The 16,674-nt window shown below is 45.4% G+C and overlaps 1 protein-coding gene across 7 annotated transcripts in view; it reads left to right on the plus strand.

Moving 5' to 3' along the window:
* The window catches only part of LOC122557603 (SH3 and multiple ankyrin repeat domains protein 2-like), a 1,564,835-nt gene that overhangs the window by 773,310 nt on the left and 774,851 nt on the right, over nucleotides 1-16,674 (plus strand). For all 7 annotated transcript variants that reach the window (XM_087996234.1, XM_087996235.1, XM_087996236.1 and 4 more), the window contains one exon: nucleotides 12,099-12,174. In XM_087996234.1, the coding sequence (XP_087852360.1) occupies nucleotides 12,099-12,174 (76 nt within the window). The remainder of the gene's footprint in view (nucleotides 1-12,098; nucleotides 12,175-16,674) is intronic.

Genomic DNA, 16,674 nt, shown 5'->3' on the forward strand with positions numbered 1-16,674 from the left:
CCACACTGACCCTTCAGAAAGTATCCCGCCCAGAACCATTCCCCTACCCTCTTACTTTACATTTACCCCTGACTAATACACTTAATCTACGCTTCCCTGAACACTATGGGCAATTTAGCATGGCCAATTCACCTGACCTGCATTTCTTTGGACTGTGGGTGGAAACTGGAGCACCCGGAGGAAACCCACGCAGACACGGGGAGAATGTGCAAACTCCACACAGACAGTCGTCCAAGACTGGAATTGAACCCAAATCCCTGGCGCAGTGCTAACCACTGAGACACCATGCCAGCCATAAAGTTAGCATTCTGTTTGAGGATGTTGAGCAGAACTTTGTTGTTTTGCCCTATTCCAACTTTAACATCTGCCACGAACAAAGTTTATTTAATGAATGTACAGTTCTGTGCATGACACTAAAGGAGTTAAGGGCATTGCGTTATAAGGAAGATTAGATTCCCTACAGTGTGGAAACAGGCCCTTCGGCCCAACTAGTCCACACTGACCCTCCGAAGAGTAACCCACCCAGACGCATTTCCCCCTGACTAATGCACCTAACACTACGGGCAATTTAGCATGGCCAATTCAACTGGCCTGCACATCTTTGGACTGTTGGAGGAAACCGGACCATCCGGAGGAAACCCACGCAGACACGGGGAGAACGTGCAAACTCCACACAGTCAGTCGCCTGAGGCGGGAATTGAACTTGGTGCTGTGAGGCAGCAGTGCTAACCACTAACTCACTATGCTGCCCTAATAAGCAATTGAGCTTCAGTGAGCCTGGCATGATTTGAATATGCAACCTTCTGATCTGGAGTCAGATGCGCTACCGTTGCGTCACAAACCCAAAGATGTCAAGACAGTGCTGAAGAGGTTTACAAGAATGGTCCAGGAATGAGAAACTTTAGTTCCGAGAATGAATTGAAGAAGTTGGGACAGTTCTTTCTGGAGAGAAGGCAGCTGATAGACTGGGCTGAACTGAGTAAACTGTTCCTGCTCGTAATTTGAACGAGAATGTGAGGGCCTAGATTTAAAGTGATTTGCAAAAGAAGCAAGAGTGAAATGAAGAGAGAGAGCCTTTTCACTTATCACAAGTAGCTGCGGTGTGGAATGTACTGCCAGGAAATGTGGTGGGAGCACATTGAGACATTCAAAAGGGCCATTGGATGGTTATTTGAATAAAACTAATGTGCAAGGGTATAGGGAAAAGGCAGGAGGTTGACAATAGATAATGATAGTAGTTTGAAGAGCAGTTCAGGTGTAATGGGCCAAATGGCTTCCTTCTGCATCAGAACAATTCTGTCATTCTGAGATTTCTATTAATTATTTTTTAAAAGACGATAGCTTTTACCCCACCTGAATTATCTAAAATAAATAGTAAAATGTTCCAAATTTCACACAAACGCAAAGTTCACAAACACACATTTGGCAGAGAGGGAAGACAGTTGAAGTCCAGGAAAGCAAAAGTGTAAACAGCTCTTGAAAGTCAGAGACCTGGCAGGCTTCAGATTGAGGATTGTCATATGCTTGGCCTGGAAAGACTGTTTAAAGATGTCAAAGGACTATTTACTAGTTCATTTGAAGGCAGCTGCTGCTGGGTTGAGCTCTTTTAATAAAAATTTTAAAATCCACATTGAGTCAAAAATAGCTGACAGAGTTCAATATTGCCAGCTGCATGAAGAGAGAACAAGACCCACCCAGGGAGCTTTGTTCTTCAGTACCTTCTCTACCTTTCCTGGTTTCAGAGAGATAACAAGTAATTAAACAGGCATGTTACATCTCCTTCCAGCTGCCTAGTTGCACCATATGTGGTTGTGATATTGTGGATTCCATGTGTCTGGTTTACAGGATTGGATCACATCAGTACATAGTCCTTTCACAAGAGTCCCATTAAAGCGATTGTGGCTAATTGGTTGTCTCCACTCAGTTGAGTACTCAGGTGAACTTCTGGATGCTTTGTTAATGGGAGAGACAATGATTCCCATTTATACTCCAATTATTCCTGACCAGTCTTTGGAAACAGGTAGGCTCCACTTAATGGCTTTGAAGTGTGGAATGGGGAAGGGTGCAAACATTCAGACATTTTAACTGGGATTGAGAGTCCTTGTAAAGTGGCTGCTATCTTTGTTTTTAAATCAATTAGTGGTTTACAGCAAATAAATTAATAGAGTATTTGTGTTTATATTGCTGGGGTTTATAACAATATGAACATAGAAACATCGAACATTCCAGCTCAGTACAGGCCATTCAGCCCTTGATGTTGCACCGACCTGTGTAACCAATCTGAAACCCATCTAACCTACACTATTCCATTCTCGTCCATATGTTTATCCAATGACCATTTAAATGGCCTTAAAATTGGCAAGTCTACTACTGTTGCAGGCAGTGCATTCCACGCCCCCTGCTACTCTCTGAGTAAAGAAACTACCTGACATCTTTCCCATATCTATCACCCCTCAATTTAAAGTTATGTCCCCTCGTGCTAGCCATCACCATCCGAGGAAAAAAAGCTCTCACTGTTCACCCTATGTCCCTCTGATGATCTTACACGTCTCAATTAAGTCACCTCTCAATCTTCCTAGTAAATCTCCTCTGAACCCTTTCCAAAGCTACCATATCCTTCTTATAATGCGGTGACCAGAACTGTACACAATACTCCAAGTGCAGCCGCACCAGAGTTTTGTACAGCTGCAGCATGACCTCATGGTTCCAAAATTCAATCCCTCTACCAATAAAAGCTATCACACCATATGCCTTCTTAACAACACTATCAACCTGGGTGGCAACTTTCAGGGACCTATGTACATGAACACCGAGATCTCTCTGCTCATCTACACTACCAAGAATCTTACCATTAGCCCAGTACTCTGCATTCCTGTTGCTCCTTCTAAAGTGAATCACCTCACACATTTCCACATTAAGCTCCATTTGCCACCTCTCAGCCCAGCTCTGCAGCTTATCTATGTCCCTCTGGAACCTACAACATCCTTCAGCACTATCCTCAACTCTACCAACCTTAGTGTCATCTGCAAATTATTAACCCATCCTTCTACGCCCTCATCCAGGTAAGTTATAAAAATAAAAAACAGCAGTGGCCCCAAAACAGATCCTTGTGGTACACCACTGGTAACTGGACTCCAGGGTGAACATTTCCCAACAGCCACCACCCTCTGTCTTTCTGATCCAAACCACTAAATCACCCTCAATCCTATGCCTTCGTATTTTGTGAATATCCTAACATGGAGAACCTTATCAAATGCCTTACTGAAATCCATATTCACCACATCAACAGCTTTACCCTCATCCATCTGTTTTGGTCACCTTCTCAAAGAACTCAATAAGGTTTGTGAGGCACAAAACTAATCCTAACCAACCTATTCCTCTTTAGAGGATTATAAATCCTGTCTCTTATAACCCTTTTCCAACAATTTCCAACAACCAAAATAAGGCTCGTTAGTCGATAATTACCAGAGCTGTCCCTTCTCCCCTTTTTGAACAATATGGTTAAGGAAAGTTAACAGGCCAGCTTGGTATAATTTATAACAAATTAGTAAGTTCAATGGTGCATGCCCTGCAGTGTGTGAATAATCCAGGAATCCGAGCTAAGGTATTTGCTACCATTTATGAATCACCACTAGTTGCTCAGCTGTTAGTCTTATGGAGAACAGAATTGACCATCAATTCTTCCAGTATTTCAGAAAATTGCTACATTTGTGGTGTTGACTATCATTTAATCTAAATACAAAAAGTTAGAGTTATTATTTGGCTCACAAGGAACTCTTTGAGTCATGAGAATTATATTCGTATGATACCATTCAATATCTCATCAGACATGATGGGTCAAGTGACCTAATTCTATATGTAGTCACAGAGTCATGGAGATGTACAGCATGGAAACAGACCATTCGGTCCAACCTGTCCATGCCAACTAGATATCCCAACCCAACCTAGTCCCACCTGCCAGCACCCAGCCCATTTCCCTCCAAACCCTTTCTATTCATATACCCATCCAGATGCCTTTTAAATGTTGCAATCGTTCTAGCCTCCACCACATCCTCTGGCAGCTCATTCCATACACATACCATTCTCTGAGTGAAAAAGTTGCCCCATAGGTCTCTTTTGTGTCTTTCCCCTCTCACCCTAAACCTATGCCCTCTAGTTCTGGACTCCCCCAACCCAGGGAAAATACTTTGTCTTTTTATCCTATCCATGCCCCTGGTGATTTTATAAACCTCTTATAAGGTCACCCCTCAGCCTCTGACGCTCCAGGGAAAACAGCCCCATCCTGTTCAGCCTCTCCCTATAGCTCAAATCCTCCAACCCTGGCAATATCCTTGTAAATCTATTTCCCTACATTTTATACCTTCCATGTCCTTTTCCACAGTAAACACTGATACAAGATACTTGTTAGTATCTTCCCTGCCCTCATGGCCTTGAGGCAGGGAGGGAATAATTAGAAGATTGGCATCTCATGTTTTTCTGGTAGCAAATGCCTTTTGCAGATATTAAAAGTTTTATACGATAATCTCTCATGTGGCACTTTGTCAAAAGTCTTCTGAAAGTCCAAGTAAAACACATACACTTGCTCTCTCATATCTAATCTATTAGTTCCATCCTCATCAATTCCAGCAGATTTGTCAAACATGACTTTCTCTTCATAAATCCATGCTGACTCTGTCCAACCCTGTCACGATCTTCCAAGTGTTCTGCTATTAAACTTTTTTTGATGGCCTCTAACTTTCTCCTCACTACTGTTGTCAAGCTTACCAGCCTACAATTCTCTGATGTTTCTCTGCCTCCCTTCTAAAATTACGCAGTTACATTAGCGACCCTCCAATCTTTAGGAATTGTTCATATTCAACATGATTTTGTGAAGGGTAGGTCGTGCCTCACTAACCTTATTGAGTTCTTTGAGAAGGTGACCAAACAGGTGGGTGAGGGTAAAGTGGTTGGTGTGGTGTATTTGGATTTCAGTAAGGCATTTGATAATGTTCCCCACGGTAGGCTATTACAGAAAATATGGAGGAATGGAATTGAGGGTGATTTAGTGGTTTGGATCAGGAATTGGCTAGCTATAAGAAGACAGTGGGTGGTGGTTGATGAGAAATGTTCATCCTGGAACTCAGTTACTAGTGGTGTATCGCAAGGGTCGGTGTTGGGTCCACTGCTGTTTGTCATTTTGATAAATGATGGTGATGAGGGCGTAGAAGGGTGGGTTAGTAAATTTGCAGATGACACTAAGGTCAGTAGAGTTGTGGATGGTGCTGAAGGATATTATATGTTATAGAAGGACACAGATAAGCTGCAGAGCTGGCAAATGGAGTTTAATGCAGAAAGGTGTGAGATGATTCAGTTTGAAAGGAGCAACAGGAATAGAGAGTAAGGGGCTAATGGTAAGATTCTTGGTAGTGTAGATGAGCAGAGAGATCTTGTTTTCCATGTACATAGATCCTGAAAGTTGCCATCCAGGTTGAAAGCGTTGTTAAGAAGGTGTATAGTGTGTTAGCTTTTATAGGTAGAGGGATTGAGTTTCAGAGCCACGAGGTCATGCTACAGCTGTACAAACTTTTGGTGCGGCCGTACTTGGAGTATTGCGTACAGTTCTGGTCACCGCATTATAAGAAGAAGATGGAAGATTTGGAAAGGGTGCAGAGGAGATTTACTAGGATGTTGCCTGGTATGGAGGGAAGGTCTTATGAGGAAAGGCTGAGGGACTTGAGGCTGTTTTCGTTACAGAGAAGAGTATTGGGAGGTGACTTAATTGAGACATATAAGATAATCAGAGGGTTAGATGGGGTGGACAATGAGATCCTTTATCCTTGGATGGTGATGGGTAACACGAGGGGATGTAGCTTTAAATTGAGGGGTCATAGATATAGGACAGATGTTAAAGATAGATTCTTTATTCAGAGAGTAGTAAGGGCAAGACACTGTCTGCAACAATAGTAGGCTCGCCAACTTTAAGGGCATTTAAATGGTCACGGGATAGACATATGGATGAAAATGGAATAGTCTAGGATAGATAGGCTTCAGATTGGTTCCACAGATCAGCACAACCTCGAGGGCCGAAGGGCCTGTACTGCGCTGGAACGTTCTATGTTCTATGTTCCGGAGTCTATAGAATCTTAAAAGATGATGATCAATAGATTCTGTTTCTGTTTCTGTTTCTCGGGCTCCCCCCTTCAGTACACTGGGATGTAAAGGATTATCATTTACAGAAAATGAGAACAGTGAACAAAGTTGATTTAGTCACTAATCTCTGAATGAGGCTCAAGGTCAGAGTAACATGCTGTTTGCAATCCTGATCATCTTTCTGTAATAATTTCATCACAACCCTTTTACTTCTTTCTGGCTGCAGTTTACTTGTTTATTTGTACTTTCAGCAGTTTGTTGCACGGAGAGTTTTTCTGTGGATGGATGTTGCTGGTAGCAGCCAGTGACTAAGGGGGCACACAACAGGCTGTGCAATGGGTGAAGATCGAAAGTGCTGGAGGTGCCCAGTGTCTGTTGGGTTCATGTTACAGCTGTACGGCCATTGTCACACCAGGATCTCTTTGCAATTTCCCCGGTGCTGCTGTGCACTTCCAGCCTGTCCTGTTTCCATTTCAATCCTCCCGTTTTCACAGCCATGATAGAATCACATGTATATCTGTCAGTTAGTGAAGGATGCTGGAGAAGGTGATGGGGGTTTTGACAGGTGTCTAGCGAGCTGGTGAGGGAACCCTCACTAACTTCTTCCAAGAAAAGCCATCTGCTGGCGAGCAGACATGGGGAGGTCACATTCAGCATCAGTGAAAACCCTGAGAAGAGGCATCCTGCCTAACTGCTGGCCAATCAGAAGCAGGCAGCTCTTGTACTCAGCAGTACCCCCAGGAGTCCTGGCCATATCCAGAAGAGCACCCAGGGCTCCTCGGGTTGGCATGACGCAGACAGTACAGTTCTGAAGCAAGGGCAGGGAATGGCTCTCAATGTGCAGCCCCCTTCCTGATAGCCAGTCCCTTGACCAGGCACCTTGATTGAGGTCTCGATCCCCCATCCCAGGGGAAAAGTAGCCCTGCAGGTTGATCTATAGGGAACATGACACAGGAACAGATCCTGAAGCCTGAATAAGCCCAGCAGTGGCAGGCTGAATCTTTGGATGATTCTTGAATAGCCACTGAAGATCTCAAATTTGGGAGGGACAGAAAGGTCAATCATGGAGCTTTCTGTCTCAGACTTGATTCTGTAATAGTCAGGGGGAGGCGCTGGCCTTGTAGTAGTATCATCAGGCTATTAAACCAGAAACCCAGGGACCTGGGTTCAAAACTCATCGCAGCAGATGGTGGAATTTTAATCCAATAAAAATGTCTGGAATTAAGAATCTGCTAATGACTGTGAAATTATTGCTGATTTTCAGGAAAAAGGTATCTGGCTCACTAAGGTGTTTCAGGATGAAAATCTACCATCCTTACCTGGTCTGGCCAATATGTGACTCCAGACCCACAGCAGTACCATTGACTCTGTAGCAAGTCACTCAATTCAAGCATAGCTAGGGACAGGCAATAAATATCAGCTAGCCAATGATGTCCACATCCCACGAGTGAAAAAGAATGAGTTTGATTTATTGTTGTCACATGTACAGGGATACAGTGAAAAGTGTGGTTTTGCATGCTATACAGGCAGATCGTACCATACAAAGTGGATCAGCGTATCACAACAGAATGCTCTTTGACTAAGACGGACCTTGTCTCTGCCTGTCTTATACACCACTATCAGGTGCCCCCTGAGCCTTCTCTGCTCCAAAGAGATCAATCTGAGCTTATCCAGCTTCTGGCAGAGCAGACTTGATGGGCTGAATGGCCTTCTTTTGATCCTGTATCTTCCAATCCATCATGTCCTAGCCAACTCACAGAACCTTTCTCGAATTACAGAAAAAAATAATCATGCTCACTGCATTTTAGTCATATGTTTCCAGAGGACACAGCTTAAAAATAAGGGGTGGGCCATTTAGGACAGAGATGAGGAGAAACTTCTTCACCCAGAGAGTGCTGGCTGTGTGGAATGCTCTGCCCCAGAGGGCAGTGGAGGCCCAGTCTCTGGATTCATTTAAGAAAGAGTTGGATAGAGCTCTCAAGGAGAGTGGAATCAAGGGTTATGGAGATAAGGCAGGAACAGGACACTGATTAAGGATGATCAGCCATGATCATATTGAATGGTGGTGCAGGCTTGAAGGGCAGAATAGCCTATTCATGCACCTATTGTCTATTGTCTATTGTTTCGCCTGTATAAGTTTGAGGTGACCAAAGAGTGGTGATACCCATGGCGGTAATGAACATGGAGAATCATTCAAGCATTCACCAGGAATAGACAGTGAACTGGAAGGCGAGCAAGCGAAGATATAACCTTCTTGTGATGAAACTTCACACTGAGGAATGGTTGCTATCGCAGTGTGGAGGAGGTGAGTGAGATGCAGATTCAGTCCCTCACTCAGACAGTCTCAACTCCATGGCAAAGCAGTTACCTTGAGATCTACCCCATCCATTCTCATAAACAGGAATAGCCTCCATCACACGCACTCTGCAGTGTGACACACTGAACTAGAGCAATTTTGACAACACCTCCCAAACCCGAGATCTGTATTGCCTTCAAGGACAAGAGCAGCAGATACATGAGAACATGACCACCTGCAAGTTCCCCTCCAAGACACTCACCATCCTCGGAAATACATCACCGTTCCTTCACTGTCGCTGGGACAAAATCCTGGAATACTCTCCCCAAAGGCATTGTAGGTCTACCAACAGCACATGGACTGCAGCGGTTCAAGAAGGCAGCTCACCCCCACCTTCTCAATAGAAATGCAGAATGCACAGAAATGCAAGCCTTGACAGTGGTGCCCACATTCAGTCAATAAATAAACAAATTATTTACTAACCTAAGATCGATGGAGCATTGATAGCAAGAGGGTTGGAGTATCAGAGTAAGGATGTCTTGCTGCAGTTACACAGGGCCTTGGTGAGGCCATACCCTGAGGATTGTGGGCAGTTTTGGTCTCCGAGTCTGAGGAAGGAGATTCTTGCTATTGAGGGAGTTCACCAGACTGATTCCCGGGACGGCAGGACTGGCATATGAGGAAAGGCTCGATCGATTGGGCTTGTACTCACTGGAATTTAGAAAAATGAGGAGGAATCTCAAAGAAACATATAAAATCCTGATGGGACTGGACAGACTCGATGTGGGAAGAATGTTCCTGATGTTGGGGAAGTCCCGAACTAGGGGTCACAGTGTAAGAATAAAGGGGTAAGCCATTCAGGACTGAGATGGGGAAGAATTTCTTCACCCAGAGAGTTGTGAACCTGTGGAACTCTCTTCCACAGGAAACTGCTGGGACCTATTTATTAGAGAGGTTCAGGATGAAGCTGGATATGGCCCTTGCAGCTACAGGGATCAAGGGGCATGGGGAGAAAGTGGGAATCGGATACTGAGATTGCATCATTAGCCATGATCATATTGAATGGTGGAGCAGGCTTCTATTTTCTGTGTTTCGGTGTTTCTATGCCTGATCAAGACGATGCTTACATTTTACAAAATCCAAAACACAACAGAAAACACAATAGCCAATTTACACCCAGCAAGCTCTTCAGCAACAGCAAAATGATAATGGCCAGATTATCCAGTTCAGTTCTGTGGACTGGGGAATACGCTTTGCCCAGAATGTCAATGGTTCTCTGGTTTGGACAGGTACTATGAAGAGCTTAGAGTCTGTTTCCTGTCAATAAAGGTGCAGTTTCACAGAAAATGATCACTGTGGGTCTCTTTGTAGTACTTTTGCAATGTGACAACTAGAAGCAATAAAATTACTAAATGGAATGTATGTTCCACAAGTGTTTGAAAGCTCTGGTCTTCTACAGAGTGGCTCAGTTGGAGCTAGTGGTGGACCCTCCCTCATTGTTTCTGAAGCAAGGACACATTATCTCATGAAAGCTGTCCGTGTTTAGACATTGCTGAGACAGAGACCAGAACTTTCTGGGTAGTTTGAGGACAGACTTGGAGGCAGGAGGTGGTATTAGTGGGAGAGGTGGGGGTGAATGAGGTGGCAGTGAGGGAGATGCTGGTGGGAGGGGTGAATGTGCAGGGTCGATAGCTAAATGGAACAGTAAGGCATCAGAAAGGGGCATCTCATCTTCCCATCACTGGGTCATTTTGCCAGTGCCAAGAAAGATGGTCGCTTGCCAGTTGTGTGGTTTGAATGACCAAATAAGGATCTCATCCTCCTTCATGAACATTCTCCTCACATTGGTCAGCCTGGTCTCCCTGGATGAGACCATTAGCTGAGCTCTGATAGTGTCCAAGTGGGTTCAAGGTCGGCCCAACTTTTGGTCACCTCATGGGCTGATGGCAGTGACCACCCTCCTGGCAGTTATATCAGGAGCACTCATCCCTCATCACCCTCCCCAGCTCACTGGCAGTGTGCCACACTGCCCCTCCTTAAAGGCACTCACCATTGAGGTACCCCCTCCATGAACCTCAGTAATGAGCATCATCAGTGGCCACCCTGCAGGGGCACTGAGCCAAAAGTACTCTGATTTGGTCTGCAGGCTCTAATCCAGCAGCATCATCTACTGTGTCCCTTCCACCTCCCCCCTTCCACCTCCCCCCTTCTATCCCCCTTCCACCTCCCCCCTTCCACCTCCCCCTTCCACCTCCCCCCTTCCACCTCCCCCCTTCTATCCCCCTTCCACCTCCCCCCTTCCACCTCCCCCTTCCACCTCCCCCTTTCTATCCCCTTCCACCTCCCCCCTTCCACCTCCCCCTTCCACCTCCCCCTTCCACCTCCCCCCTTCTATACGCCTTCCACCTCTCACCTTCCACCTCCCCCCTTCTATACCCCTTCCATCTCCCCCTTCCACCTCCCCCCTTCTATTCCCCTTCCATCTCCCCCTTCCACCTCCCCCCTTCCACCTCCCCCCTCCACCTCCCCCCTTCTATACCTCTTCCACTCTCCCCTTCTACATCCCCCTTCCATGTCCCCGCTCCACCTCCCCCCTTCCATCTCCCCCCTTCCATTCCCCCCTTCTATTCCCCTTCCATCTCCCCCTTCCACCTCCCCCCTTCCACCTCCCCCCTTCCACCTCCCCCCTTCTATACCTCTTCCACTCTCCCCTTCTACATCCCCCTTCCATGTCCCCGCTCCACCTCCCCCCTTCCATCTCCCCCCTTCCATTCCCCCCTTCTATACCCCTTCCACCTCCCCCCTTCTATCCCCTTTCACCTCCCCCCTTCCACCTTCCCCCTTCCACCTCCCCTTCCACCTCCCCCCTTCCACTTCCTCCATCCACCTCCCCCCTTCCACCTTCCCCCTTCCACCTCCCCTTCCACCTCCCCCCTTCCACCTCCCTGCTCCATCTCCCCCCTTTCACCTCCCCACTTCCACCCCCCTCCCCAATCCTTCCATCTCTCAGTTCCACCTCCCCCCTCCACCCTCACCCCCTCCATCCCCACCACTTCCTCCTCTCCCCTTCCACCTCCTCCCTTTCCCCCTCTCACTTTCCCCCTCTCCCATTCTGCTCCCCACTTTCCCCCTCTCCCTTTCCCCCTCTCCCATTCTGCTCCCCACTTTCCCCCTTTCCCTTTCCCCCTCTCCCATTCTGCCCCTCCCTTCCCCCTCTCTCTTTTCCCCCTCTCCCATTCTGCCCCTCCCTTTCCTGTTTGCTGATAATGGGACTTCTGCTGTTTCCAAGAAGTGCAGATACCAAGAGATTCATTTGACCAATCAAGTTAAATCATCAGACTGCAGATACTGCAAATCAGAAAGAAAAGCAGGAAGCTCAACAGGTCTGGCAGAATCAGTGGTTCAGAAACAGAGTAAGCGTTTTGAGTCGAGTATGTGTCTTTTTCAGAACCGAAGAAGGATAATGTAGTGAGATTACTGTAGATAGGTCAGCACAGATTCAATGGGCTGAAGGGCCTTTTCCATTCTGTTTGATTCTGTGACTCTGCCAGATTCAAAATGTTAACTCTATTTCTCTCTCCACAGATGCTGCCAGACCTGCTGTGTTTCTCCAGCAAGTTTCTGTTTGAATTGTTTTAAAAGACCTAAATTTCTCTTTCTTGCCTCTCCACAGAAACCCGAACAGACAGAGCAAAGAAATTATTTCGGCATTATACGGTTGGGTCCTATGACAGTTTTGATGCCTTGAGGTAGGACCTACAAGTTGTTTCTTGAATCGTGCCTTGTATTTCATCATCTGAAGAATATAGTGTAAATGTTTCTTCGTGTCCAGAGACTGAATTCATAAATAGGCACAAGTATGCTTTGAAGTTGCTGAAAGATCAGGGCATGACTTTACACCAAATGTGATGAACTTCGACTTTCCAAACTTATTCCCTACAGCTGTGAAATTTTTGATATAATCATGCAAGGTTAATATCAAATATGTTTATGAACAGTTCACCTGGACACTGGTCTGGCAGGAGGTTAAGGGATGAGTTAGACTTATACTGTGATAGGTAGGATGTAGTACTGATCACTTCTTGCATTAACATTAATCAAATTGGCAATCAGATGGGGGAACGAACAAATCTGGTTTTGAAATTGCACAAACATCACACAGACCAGACAGTAGGTGAATGTCCCTGAGACAATGCAGACAAAGAAATGCCACAGAGATTCATCAACCACTCAACAGCTCATCCCAGTTACAGTCATCTTGAGGTTAATGAGTTCTGAGTAAAGTGAAGTGACTGACATTTAATGTGCATCACACACTAAGCATTTTGCAGACTTTGTGGTCCATGTTTGTTCTTGATCAAAAGTGTAACAGTCATCTTGGAGACATATAGTCATCGTACAGAAATGCTAAGTGCGATTGACTCAGCAGTGGTGCCAGCAAATACTGGGGCGCTAAGTCTTTACGTTAATGCCAGGCACTGTGGCCTATGCAGAACAAGTGAAGAGGTTTCTCCTTCCCAGAGTTTGCTGAAGAAGGTAGAACAAAGTGGAGATTGTCCATGTTTCCCTTTGGTCAGAATTGTTGAACTGTGAAATAGATGTAACCTTCAACATATTACTGTGTTTGCAGGCTGTAAGGATGGAGAATTCTCAGATTAGCCAATTCAATATCCAGACCTTGAATCCTTGTGTTCCACTGTGTATGAGGTTACAAAGGAACAAAGCTAGAAACTGCCGATGATCAGCTGATTGTAAGGCATCCCTTTGTTCCAACAACAATGAGCCATTCAGAGCAAATGGATCATTGTTCCTGTTAAAATAATGCTAAAACTAATTTGTAGTTAAATATTACTCAATATATCAATGTATTTATCTTCTGGAAATCTTAGGACATATAAAGACATGCTCATTATGTGCTCCAAATATGATCTATACAGCATTGGCAATGCATTCACTTCATGGAAAGCAAAAAGCCAACCAATCTGGCACAGGTTACAAACCAGGGTTCATTTACCATCTACATTAATGTTAGGCTTCTAATATTGAGGTTATCAGGTTCCAACAAGGGTCACTCACTCAAACTGCAACTTGTACTGAAATATTTGTTCTTATTTATTACACCCCCCCACCTTAAGTTCTGGTTTCCAGCCACATAAATACAGTGACTGCAAGAGCAGGTTATGCCTCATAAACCTTATTGAGTTCTTTGAGAAGGTGACCAAACAGGTAGATGAGAGTAAACTGGTTGATGTGGTGTATATGGATTTCAGCAAGGTGTTCAATAAGGTTCCCCATAGTAGGCTATTGTACAAAATGCGGAGGAATGGGATTGTGGGAGATATAGCAGTTTGGATCAGTAATTGGTTTGCTGAAAGAAGACAGAGGGTGGTGGTTGATGGGAAATGTTCATCCTGGAGTCCAGTTACCAGTGGTATACTGCAAGGGTCGGTGTTGGGTCCACTGCTGTTCGTCATTTTTATAAATGACCTGGATGAGGGCGTAGAAGGGTGGGTTAGTAAATTTGCAGACGACACTAAGGTCGGTGGAGTTGTGGATAGTGACGAAGGATGTAGTAGGTTGCAGAGAGACATAGATAAGCTGCAGAGCTGGGCTGAGAGGTGGCAAATGGAGTTTAATGCGGACAAGTGTGAGGTGATTCACTTTGGTCAGAGTAACCGGAATGCAAAGTACTGGGCTAATGGTAAGATTCTTGGTAGTGTAGATGAGCAGAGAGATCTCGGTGTCCAGGTACACAGATCCTTGAAAGTTGCCACCCAGGTTGACAGGGTTGTTAAGAAGGCATACAGTGTTTTAGCTTTTATTAATAGAGGGATCGAGTTCCGGAACCATGAGGTTATGCTGCAGCTGTACAAAACTCTGGTACGGCTGCACTTGGAGTACTGTGTACAGTTCTGGTCACCGCATTATAAGAAGGATGTGGAAGCTTTGGAAAGGGTGCAGAGGAGATTTACTCGGATGTTGCCTGGTATGGAGGGAAGGTCTTATGAGGAAAGGCTGAGGGACTTGAGGTTGTTTTCGTTAGAGAGAAGAAGGTTGAGAGGTGCCTTAATAGAGACATGTAAGATAATCAGACGGTTAGATAGGGTGGACAGGGAGAACCTTTTTCCATGTATGGTGATGGCGAGCACGAGGGGGCATAGCTTTAAAGTGGGGGTGATAGATATAGGACAGATGTCAGAGGTAGTTTCTTTATTCAGACAGTAGTAAGGGTATGGAATGCTTTGCCTGCAACGGTAGTAGATTTGCCAACTTTAAGTACATTTAAGTCGTCATTGGACAAGCATATGGATGTACATGGAATAGTGTAGGTTAGATGGGCTTCAGATTGGTATGACAGGTCGGCGCAACATCGAGGGCCGAAGGGCCTGTACTGCACTGTAATTTTCTATATTCTAGATGCTTGGAATACTGCAGTGAGTAATTCACCTCCTGACCCCTCAAAGCCTGTCCACCATCTACAAGGCACAAGTCAGGAGTGTGATGGTATACTCCCCACTTGCCTGGATGGGTGCAGCTCCAACAACATTCAAGAAACTCGACACCATTCTGGACAAAGCATCCCCTGTTTAATTGGTACAACGTTCACAAACATCTATTCCCTCTACCACCGACGCTCAGTCGCAACAATGTGTATTATTCATAAGAAGCATGACAGAAATTCATCAAAACTTCTTAGATACCATTTTCTAAACCCACATCACTTCCATCTAGAAGGACAAGGGCAGCAGATACATGGGAACACCACCCCCTGCAAGTTCCCCTCCAAGCCAGTCAACATCCTAACCTGGAAATATATCGTCGTTCCTTCACTGTCGCTGGGTCAAAATCCTGAAACTCCCTCCCTAAAGGCATTGAGGGTCTACCTACAGTTTGTCTCAATTGGTTGTACAGCGATTTGTGATGCAGAGTGATGCCAACACATGGGTACAATTCCCATGCCAGCTGAGGCTACCATCAGGGACTTTCCTTCTCAACCTCTCTCCTTGCCTGAGGAGTGGTGACCCTTAGGTTCAAACACCATCAGTCATCTGTCTGTAATGAGAGTGCAGGCCTGTGGTTTGCTAAGACGATAGCAACTTGCCTTCTCCTGCAGCAGGTGGGCTGCAGCAGCTCACCACCACCTTCCCAAGGGCAACTAGGGACAGGCAATAAATACTGGGCTAGCCAGCAATGCCCATGTTAAAAATTAATCACATAGAAAAGCAAAACTGTGTGAATATTGGAAATCAGAAATTAAACCAGAAAGTGTTGGAAATACCGAGTCTGTGGAAGGTCAAAGAAATGAATCTACAAGCTGATGACCTTTCAGCTGAGGTACGGGATTCCTTTCAAAGCTGTTGGTCATAGGACTTCAAATGAGAGTGTGTAGAACATGAATGAATATCAGAGCCAAGGTGCACCCAGTGCCCCTGGAGAGGGTCAGCTTCCAAGAGTGGAGCTTCAGCAGAAAAATAGCAGGTTTCCAGCCACCTGGCTCTTTCTGTCTCAGAGATGTCATTGACTGTGATAGCCAGAACTCTCTCTCCTTACAACTAACAGCAGAGGGATCAGCTTGAGGTCAGTGTCAACCCTGACTCAGCAGCATCAGTTTCCTCTGATTCACAGCATTGTGAGCATCATTCACTCTCCCCATTTTCCCCATAAAAGGCACAAATCTCAGCCCAGAGGGCACCATCACAGATAGCTCCTTCCAGGTGAGGTATGAAAACCAAAGCCGATGTGCCTAGCAGCTGAATCTAACTGAGCCCATTATGTGATCTGAAAGAAGCAGAGGAACTTGTTCTTTCATCTGACAACCATAGAATTGTATACGACAGAAACGGCCATTGTGACTGCACAGTGAACTCCACATTAACTCTGTACTGGTCCCACTTTCCTGCATTAGGCCCATAGCCTTCATGTTACAACATTTCAGGTACTTCTTAAATGTTGTGAGGTTTTCCACCTCAACTACCCTCTCAGACAGAGCATCCCAGACTCCAATGCCCACTGGATGGAAATGTTTTTCCTCAAATCCCCCCAAATCTTCTGCATTTTAAAATTATCCTCCATTATTAATGACCCTTTGACTAAGAGGACCCTGTCTATGCCCCTCATAATCTTATACACCTCTACCCAGATTTCCCCCAACCTTCCCTGCTCCAAAGAAAACAACCTAAGCTTATCCAGCTGTGACCAAACAGCACCAACATATCTGCCCTGTCCTCATAACCTACACCATTTGGATG

Source organism: Chiloscyllium plagiosum, unplaced genomic scaffold (assembly GCF_037043375.1).
Source record: "Chiloscyllium plagiosum isolate Xiang-an unplaced genomic scaffold, Cpla_swu_hap1 HiC_scaffold_18, whole genome shotgun sequence".
NCBI classification, from domain to species: domain Eukaryota; kingdom Metazoa; phylum Chordata; class Chondrichthyes; order Orectolobiformes; family Hemiscylliidae; genus Chiloscyllium; species Chiloscyllium plagiosum.